This window comes from Diadema setosum, chromosome 2 (genome assembly GCF_964275005.1).
Source record: "Diadema setosum chromosome 2, eeDiaSeto1, whole genome shotgun sequence".
In the NCBI taxonomy this organism is placed as follows: Eukaryota; Metazoa; Echinodermata; class Echinoidea; order Diadematoida; family Diadematidae; genus Diadema; species Diadema setosum.
Window position 1 is genome coordinate 38,712,805 of NC_092686.1, and position 10,406 is coordinate 38,723,210.

The 10,406-nt window shown below is 37.5% G+C and overlaps 1 protein-coding gene across 1 annotated transcript; it reads right to left on the minus strand.

The window, feature by feature from the left end:
• Nucleotides 1-4,030: 4,030 nt before the first annotated feature.
• LOC140242584 (protein lifeguard 4-like) lies at nucleotides 4,031-9,693 on the minus strand. The gene is made up of 5 exons (XM_072322335.1): nucleotides 9,549-9,693; nucleotides 8,661-8,769; nucleotides 7,405-7,510; nucleotides 6,685-6,836; nucleotides 4,031-6,310 (listed from the first exon to the last, which is right to left on the minus strand). The coding sequence occupies exons 1-5, from the start codon at nucleotides 9,646-9,648 to the stop codon at nucleotides 6,055-6,057; spliced, it is 723 nt and encodes a 240-aa protein (XP_072178436.1). The 5' UTR covers nucleotides 9,649-9,693; the 3' UTR covers nucleotides 4,031-6,054.
• Between the last annotated feature and the right edge of the window lie 713 nt (nucleotides 9,694-10,406).

Sequence of the window (10,406 nt, forward strand, 5' to 3'; positions counted from 1 at the left end):
CCACCAATCAGTATTTAGTTGGGGGGGGGGGGGGGGGGGGGGAGGTAATTGCCGGATATGGGGAGACCAAGGATGTTCAGGTCCTGCTGTTTTCAAAGCAAAATCAAGCTGATAGGGAGAAGATCAGTTGGATAAGGGAGAGCTCTGATACATCAGTATTCTTGAAATGAAATGCCCCACTGCACACTCAGTTTAACCTTGATGAGTACAGCAAAGTCAGACGGATAAGTTGAAGTTTCTTCAAAGTCGGACACAAGATATTGAAGTTGTGAAAATTTAGGGTTTTGCTTGTTTTCGCTAAACATGTGTAATTGGTTGTAATCACATTTTGCATGTCAGATTAGAAGAGTCAGATGTTTCTCTTTGGTTGATGATTCAAATGCTACAACTCCTTGCAAGAGTAATCATTGCTAAGTTTTAGTACATATTACCTAATTGGAATTTATTTATTCTTTTTTTAAATCTCTTGAAAAAAAAAAGAAGAAGAAGAAAATACCAAGTTTGTATGGTACATACGGTGTGCAGGTTAATGGGCGACCAGTGTGATGATGAAGTCTTCCCCTCATCCAGCTTGCATATGTGATTATGATCAATATCAATGAAATGTGACAACTTGTTGTGTATGAAATTTCTTAAATTTTGTCTAATTTGTTTTGTTTTTTAAATATGGTTTTAATGAAACATACCATTTTGCTGGTGTTGATTTCACTGTTTTCAATTCAACTCTACCATGGTGTAACATTGCACAGTCTGTCAAGATCGAGTTTCAGTACAAGCGAGACTGCACTTTGTTAGTTTCCATGGATGCTAGTTTGAAATAATAATTATGATGATAATAATATATTTATATAGCGTATATTCCATGAACGTACATGTTCAAATGCACTTTGCCAGTGGATTATTGACATTAACGAACCAAGCGACTTTTTAAATGTGCTTTGAAGGTGATGAGAGATAGCTGGTTGCCGAGAGTTTTGGGTAGTTGATGCCTGCATTATTACCTGTATTTCATTCAACATGGATGAAATGCAATCATGATCAGGATGTCTTTTGCACAAAAGAGACTGGAATTTTCCTCCCAGCCAGACTACATATTTCATTTGGAGAGGGAGCGCAAAATGCACTTACATGCAAAATTGTTTACTTCAGCTTTGGTTCGAGTATGACAGCTTTTGGTGACCTCAAAAATATCGCATGCAAGGTCTACTGTTTGGTGAAACACATGCAGAGTGCAACATTAACTATATTTTGCTGAGTTCATCTTGAGCAAATTTTGAATGAAAAAAAAAATACTGTGAGAAGAAGACTTAGTAGCAGTATCATTAGACTTTTAATCTTCACACTTTTCATGTGCAAGCAATATGAATTATTCTCCTTTAGACAATCCTTGACTAGTCTGGTGATGTCATTTTAAGGTTTATGGAATACTTGCCACTTTCCAGAACTCGTGTGAACAAATCAGAATGCTGCAATGTGAATAAAAAAATATCTTCACTCATTTCGTAACTACGTTCTGACTGGATAAGTATGAACGTCCGTACTGTACCATTACTTGTTTTGCCTTATACATTTTCCTTCATTGCAACTTTTTTCTATGCATTTCTTCCCTGTCTCAGGCACACTCCTGAAGTATGCTCTGATTAAATACTTCACTTGATATCTTACAACAGAAATCGTTTTGTGTTTTGCCCTGTGTATTTTTGTCTCAAAAATTGATGCTAGAAGTAATGTGTATGCAGATACTGCACACTACTTCCACAAGTTTGAAGAGAATGACCAGAATGTGAGCTGAATTTGACGGTTTGAAGAGCTACAACACTTCACATAAAAATTCGCACCAAAATAATTTCTGCAGAGTTTCACCAAATTACACCAAGGACTGCTTATTGATACTGCCAAGAACAGATGTGTCCACTTGTATCACACTGGCTAATTGTAAGTAACAAACAACACACGCAAAGATGGACAGCAAAGTGCACACAATTTCTCTGGTCTGTGATCTTTCACTACAAAATAAAGAAGACAGACTCTATGTAATAGGTATGTGTACAGGACGTACCGAGTATCAAGATTTACTTTATTGCCTCAAATACATAACTCCCACACACATGTGGATGCAGATGCATGTATAGGATTTCTGGAAGATACAGTACACTTGCACAATGTGTAAAGTACTTGATCAAGGTACTTGAAATGTTCTCTCTCTCTTATTGTCTCCAAAGCTTGCTGATACAATGTATCTGCTGAAGGACCTGGCTGCTAAAATAAAGTGATGAATTAGTACACCTGTGGTGTGATATCATATGTGTTACTTTGAAGACTGGTTAATTTGGTACACAAAATACTTATAAGTTCTGTATAAGAACTGATGAAATCTTGTAGCCTTTACATTTACATTGTACATGTATCACATGGTATCTCCTTGAAGTCCTTTGCAAAACAAAACGGTCTACAGCTTATCACATGGTTATGTGTATGCATGTTTTGATGTGTGTGTGGTTTCCCTGACAACTATACACTGCTTCAAATCCTCTCACCAAGTTTCCAGGTTTTCTCCAGCAGATTGAGAAAATAATGCTGATCACAACTGAAATTACTTAAATCCCCTTCATAAACTTTTACATACATTAATACATACACAGCATCTACATATACATATAGAAGAAATGTACATAACAAATCTTTGATAAATGAGCAAAAACAAAAGATACAAAAGTTGCAACATTACATTTAAATAAATTATACACAAAACATAAACTATACATAAATCACAAAATACATGTATTCAGTAATATGTATCATTGAGATGAATCACCTTCATTCATTTCAATGTTATTGCTTCTGAAAATTACTCTATTTGTTGAAATAAACATGTACTAAAAAGTAAATCCACACTACATGCATGACATGTGGGGGGAGCGTGATGGAAGCTGTTAGAATGTCTGGCATTTCAGCTTGTAGCACCTACACGAAGTGACACTCTAAATATCACACCACTTAGCAGGGGCGGATCCAGGAATTCTGTAAAGGGGGGGGGGCGTGACTAATATTTCTGGTGCCACTTCCGGGTTTCATTTCATTTTTATTTTTTTCTTTTTATTTCTTTTGTTTTTAACGAAAAATACGGGGGGGGGGGGGTGTGCGCCGGTTGCGCCCCCCCCCCCTCTGGATCCGCCACTGCTGAGGAACAAGATTTTGATGACATCACAATCGCCTGTTTCATCCAACCACTCACTGTAAACATACCCATGAGATGACATGATCCTGACAAATAAATAAAAAAATATACATTAAATATCTATTTATCTTTTAAATCATTTGTTGAAGCTGCTGAAAATTCAAAATGTACAAAGTTTACACACACAGCTCAATACATTATGAATGTACATGTATTTGATAATGAAGTACATCAAAAAACTGATTATCTGTTTGTTAGGATATACCGTACACTATCTTTCTTCTCCTTTTTTTCTTCTTTTTTTTTTGGCAGTCTCAGAGACTCCAACTCTCCCGTTTTCGACGGGAGATCTCCCGCCGAAAACCCATATTTGCAAAATCTCCCGTTCTCCCGTTTGAGATTCAATTTCTCCCGCCCTGGCTCTTTGTCTCCCGTTGGAAGGGATTTCTTACTTATTTCTATCGTATGTTGAAAAAATGTAAGCCTTAGATAGCACAAGAGAGCATCTAGAACCCTAGGAACTTCGCGCTTCGCACACATAAAGTTGGAGTCTCCCGTTTGCTAGGGGTTTCAGGCGGGAGATTCTCCAGATCAGAAGGTGCTTTGGGTTGGAGTCTCTGCAGTCTGCATGTGTAGATTTTTGCCGTTCATGTAATTTGAAATGCAAATACGTGGCCCATTAAACAACTATGATGAGTAAGAGCAAGTGCATCAGCATTATGCTGAATATGTACTTGAACCAAAATAAACAACAGTACACCAGGGGGGGGTGTTCCATAAAGCTGATCGTAAAGTTACGAACGACTTACGAGTGACTGGTGATCAGTTCTTGTGCTGAATCATGGAAATTCTGATAACTATAGCACATCAGAACTGATCACCAGTCGCTCGTAAGTTGTTCCTAACTTTACGAACAGCTTTATGAAACGGGGCTCAGTACCCATGTGCTATTGCTTTGTGTAATGCGGTGGTAGATACCACAATCAAATGTAAAATGTAAAGCCTGTCAGATTAATCTCACACTGCTGAGTGCAAAATAGTTCTACATGTGCAAAAAATCTCCCATGTTAATATCGTTCATACACACATATTTATAATTTACCTTTGCAAGTTCATGTCTGTTTTAGTTGCCAATATAACAGCTTATACATTCATACAATACATGAATACTACATATAGATGATTAAATCTTTGACTTATATATATTCATTTGAAAATATCACAAAAAAAAGAAAAAAATAACCAAAGATTAAAAACTAATGAAAGTTCAGAAACTATGCAAACTATAAGTTTGTATTTCCCTAGTCTAGAATAAAGACCAAAATTCTTTGACTCCTAGACACCCTTTTAACATTTTATGGCCATGTTCAGAGATTTGACTCGTTCAACTGCATGCCAAGTTGGCAACGGCTTCCATCATGGAGACAATGGAGAATGAAGCCAGTTAAAGTTCTAAAAATAAAAGGCACTGAGCTGTTGATATGCCACAAACAAGACTAATCCTTCTACACCTTTCCTCTTATACCTACGGTACAGTTCACCATTGACAACAGCAATTCATATTAGCAAAATGATAAGCAAAGCCGTGCACATTTATTTTTTTCCGTTGCCCATACCCTTCTTGGGTGCAAATGCTACTGGGTGAGTTCTCCATGTGGAACATGAGGAGTTAAAGCTTTCTTACACGCCCTCTTGTACAAAAATTTTCTATGCTTGACTCAATATTACCAGTGTAGCTTGTGCACACACACACACACAACACTGTTCAGACTTTGTGTGTCTACTGTTCTCCGCATGTTTGTGTGGTTGTGTGTCATTAAGAAATGTACATTGTGTCAACTATAACAGACTGGTCGGAGCCAACTGACCAAGAAATCGTCACTGTCAGGTCACAACTGTTGAGCTATAATGCATTGCTGGGTATCTGACAGAAATGTGCGCAGTAGTCATTGAAGCAAAACGGGTCTGGAGCACTCGTACCAATAAAACCCAGAGATAGGCCTTGACAAAACCATATTTATCAAATGTGACAAATTCTTACAATTTATAAGAACTGAGAAAAAGAAAACCCTCAACTAAACAGCTTGTAAATATGAGAACAGCATATAATTACAATGTATATGAAATGCCATAAGCAAAAAGTACAGTATATGTGCATCAGTGGAAGGTAAAAATGGAGACCAAGAAAAAGGGGACATAGAACTTAAACCAATCACCAGAGGGTGATGAAAGAATACAATGGGCACAGAAGTCATCCTTTGTGACATTAAAACGACAATTACACAATTGATACATGTAACTACATGTGACTGATTACAGTTTTTAGCCAAAATGTAGAGCTCCAGCATTCAGATTTAACACACTGTGGTAGAAGTGACCCTACCACAACCTTCACAATTGCACAGCTAAAAAGGCAGGCACGCAAACAAGCCCTTTTAAGTCTCATTTTTAGCAGACAGCTAAAAAGGCAGGCACGCAAACAAGCCCTTTTAAGTCTCATTAAGGCTACTGTTCCTTCTACACAGCAAATAATGGAAGCCATAGACCATCATATTACCTTGCTGACTTGCTTAATTAACTCTTGCTTTGGAGAATAAGTTCTTGTAAACCCATTATCTGGAAAAGACACTGCAGAGGAAGGTTGTTTATGACTGGATTAAAGAAGTGTATGGATTCACTTTGGTGGACTTTAAATTTCTTTCAAGGAGTCATCCTGTTGACACGAGATGTTGAAGAAAGACACACTTGATGGGTTTCCATACCTCATATAACTGATATCTTTATTTCTCACTTAGATTCTTGATTTATCTCTCACGTCGCGGCAGTCCTGAGATCTTGCTGGAAGCCATACAATTATTGCCCTTGCCATTGCCCTTTTACTTCTTGTTTGCCTGGTTGAGGATGCGCAGGATGTACATGAAGAGGTTGATGAGATCGAGGTAGAGATTGATGGAAGCCACGATGTAATCCTCGGCCGACAACTTGTGCATGAGGAGATGGATGTCATAGATGATGAAAAGGCTGAAGAGGACAGCGCCACCGATGGCCATGACGAGCTCCAGGACGTCGGAGTGGGGGAAGAAGACTTGGAGCAGTCCACCCATTATGAGGACGATGAGACCAGCATAGAGTCTGGAGACAGAAATCGTCATTCATACTGGTACTCTTTCTCACTACATGTATATTTCTTTAAAAAGGAAACGTTCCTACATTGTATTTGCCACACAAGCAAAAGTAACAAACCTGTACACAAATCTGATGGGGTATAAGTTTATCAAAGTACTACTAATAAAATTAGACCAGAACTTTGCTAACAAAAACTCAAGTATGCAGGAAAATAGCAACACTTGATTACTTTCACTCTGGACAGCACAATATCAAACAGTGATGTTGACCTTGAAACAAAGCATTAAACAGAGTCCATTAAAGGTTTGGCTGTTCTATAGCACTCCTACAGAATAATATTCAAATCTTCTGAAACTTCTTGTGACTACATGTCTACCTACCCTGCACCCCAGGTACTGAAGTCTTTCCTGCTCTGCACGGTGTACACCAACAAGCCGAAGGAGACAGCAAGGGTAAGAAACAGGGCCTCGATCACCACGCTCTTGTCGTAAAAGGTCACCACTGTGCCCACCGAATAGGCTTCAACCAGAGTCTGTCGGAGCAAATATGAATAAACCCAGCTTCATATGGAATTTTGTTCAATACAAGCATTGTGTTTGCTCATGACATTTTTTGAAGTCTAAAATCAGAACTAATGTCATCCTTTGACTACCAACCTCCCATCAGATATTGCCAAAATTTCATTCAAAACTTCTTCTTTTCAACAAACAGATTAAAGAAAAAAATGAATAAAAATTAAAAATACATACATGAACATGTACCATTGACACCAACCACCTTTAGACTCATAGATTACACACACACACACACACACAAATTAAAACTGCTCAATTCTTACTCACCAAATATATGAGCAGAATAAACTCAAAATGTGTGAAGAAATCTGCTCAATCTAACTTTACTGATAGGAACTGATACGATGTATTGATATGATATGCACTTACAATGTAGTATATTACCAATGTCATGACATATTATGGTGTTCACCGACCTTAATCTCTTCATCTGCAAAAGATTCACTTGTTCAATGTGATTTGATATCTCAAGCAAACTTTATAATCGCTCTATGGTGAAGTGAACTGCATTACAGAAATTCTTACAAATAGTGACAGCAGGATCATGTTGACAGGGTACTCCCTTCCTTTGACCAGCAGTGCCACGAGAAAGATGAAAGACAGGACAAAGGCAATCATCAGCATGCCAGGACTAGTGAGGGAGAGAAAGAGAAAGAAAAAATAGTGAGATGTGATGTACAAAGACCATTAGCTAATTCTGCCCTACTTTGGCAAAAGGAAGCAAGTGACATACCATCCAAATTTGAGTTATTGATGTTTTCATAATTCACATAATGAGCTTTTCTTCCAGACCAAATTTCATGCAGAAACACTCATCCTACCAAGAGATATGTCAGCTAAGACATCATTACCATTTTTTTTTCTTTGTTGAAATGTTTGAATATGTATATGCATGTAAATATATGATATTTTTTCATTTTTGAAGCGCCATGAGCACTGAAAAGTGGACCTGTGCGCTATACAAGTAGCCACTATTATTATTATTATTATTATTATTATGATAGTCCATTGACATCAGTGTAAATAACAGACACATTTTGCTCTTTTACGAGAAATGTCACTTTTGTCACTTGCTTCCTTTTGCCAAAGTAGGGCAGAATTGGTTTCCAAGTTTCCTTAGACATGTTTCTTTACGTATTATATACCTTTCATTACACAAATATACATTCCAATTCACTGTGAGATCTGGAAGAGGTAAACTGCTGAAAACAATATGGTTACCTTGTCTGATTTCTCTACGTTAGCATATAAGGCCTTGAAGTTAGTAATTGCTGGTGGCTTTCGGCAATTAAAAACGAACTTTGAACTGCCCTGAAATTTTCAAGAATGCTATCATAGTCTGATTGGGACAGCAGAATATTATATTTTATACCTAAAACAACACTGATATGTTCTAAAAAAAAAAAAATTACAATACACAAATGCTGAATCATTTATCACTTGTTCTTTTTTCTTTTTCTTTTTTTTTTTCTTTTTTTTTTTTGGGGGGGGGGGGGTCATGTCAATAATATGATGGAATCACAGCACCACTGAAGAAACTCTATCCTCTCAGCTGGTTGTAGATGTGTGCAACAGATGTGATTCTTTTTAAAATGTAGTGTGTGTGTGAATAAACAAGCATTACATCATGACACACAACAATGATTTCTTAAACAACAACAGTTTTTACTCTGACACTGCATTTCACATAAAAAGAAACCACAACCATGGGGCTCATGCCATTCTCCTGATGACCACACACACAAAACCAGTCAATGATGTGGTAGAGTGCAGCCACTTACCTCTCTTGGATGTAATTTTTGATACCTTCAAAGGACATAAAAATGCCAGACACAATGGCAGTCAGTAGCAGCTGCATCGACAAAATGCCAAACACCTTCCTCAAAAAGTCTGCAGAAAGAGGGGGGGGGGGGGGACAGAAAGTCATTAAAAAGAGAAGGAAATGATGAATGATGAATAATGAAGACAGTAGTTAAACCGATGGCATCAGCAGGAGTGTCTAAAATCTAATTATAGACATTTAAATTTACTGTATATGTGTAAACCTTTTCTCAATCATTGACAAAAGAGTTGTCTAAAGAGTCATTCTGAAAAATAAAGTGCTACAAAACATTTACATTCTCTCTATATCATGCAATTTTGAGACATACGTTTTTAAAGTTTTTCTGTTTTGTTTTGTTTTTTCAACGAGCCTCTCAATACATATCAATGACACCATGTTGTTATTAATCTTCTATGTGACAGGAAGAATCTGTTTCAGAACAACAACCTAAAATTTGAATTTTAGCCCTCTGTTTCCACAGGAGTAATAACAATATTAACATGACTAATGGAACGCGTGGTCATATATTGTACTGACAATTGGCAATGACGGATGTCCACTGATTTGCTTCATTCATATACCAATAGCTAAAGTTGTCCGCTAATTTTATGTTATATGAGATTTCCACTAATCAGGATTTTGATCATCTTAGCATACTCTTGAAGTTGTACAGTCTAGGTACATGATTCTCTGAAAGACGCAGATTGAGATGAGCAGGTGTTGCACTTTTGTGTGTTAGTTTTAACTTGAGAAATAGCAGAGAAGTGACTCTTCATCTACAATCGATGAAGTTTGGGCCGAAGTTTGTGTTGGCTAAATACTGTGGAATCTCATTCATTTAACTTACTCATGCGGATGTCAATGCGGGCTGACAGCACACTTGAACTGTGGGCAAAATCTTCCATGATGGAGTCGTTGTAATCGTCGATTGGAATCGTTGTCGACATGGTTGGTTTATCTTGGGTTACCCGTAGGCTGACCACAGCTGTAAAATTCCTAAGAAGCAGTAGTAAAAGGAGTATGACACGAGATACTAATGACATTGCTTCAGTTCAATTAAGCCACACAACAGGAAAGTAAGAAAGAAAGAATCAAGCAAACGTCAAAACACCCAACGCCCATCACCGACACTGATATGAGCGAATGGGACTACAGGCTTTAGCATATATTCATTTTTCCAAAAAGCACAATAAATCTAACGTTACCAATATTTTCAACTTCATTGCATGAGATACAGTTCTTGATGACAATGTATATTAACTTATGAACATTAGATGACAAATATGACTGGGTAAGGCCCTAAAATAGCAGATTCAAAGTCATGTCACGAGATTACCTTACCTTTTATATTACGACAGCCACGTAATAAAAGTAAAAACAGTAGGGCCAATGACTGTTGCAAACATACCACAAGGTGGCGTCATACTGAACTTCCTTCCAACCAGAGCCTTGCCAGCGCCCTGCAGTCCAGCAGCCTTTCCAGTTTCGTGATAACCCGAACTTCAATATCATAGGCTACTCACAGTACACACACACACACACACACACACACACACAAAAAAAAAATCTAGTTATTTAAATAGTCAGGAGGACTTGTGACAGAGGCGACATCGACTGCTTCTGATATATTTGTCTTCACTGATTTCATTTTTATTAGTCAAACGTAGAAACAGCCGTTTGCAGAAAAACATTTTTCAATAAAAAC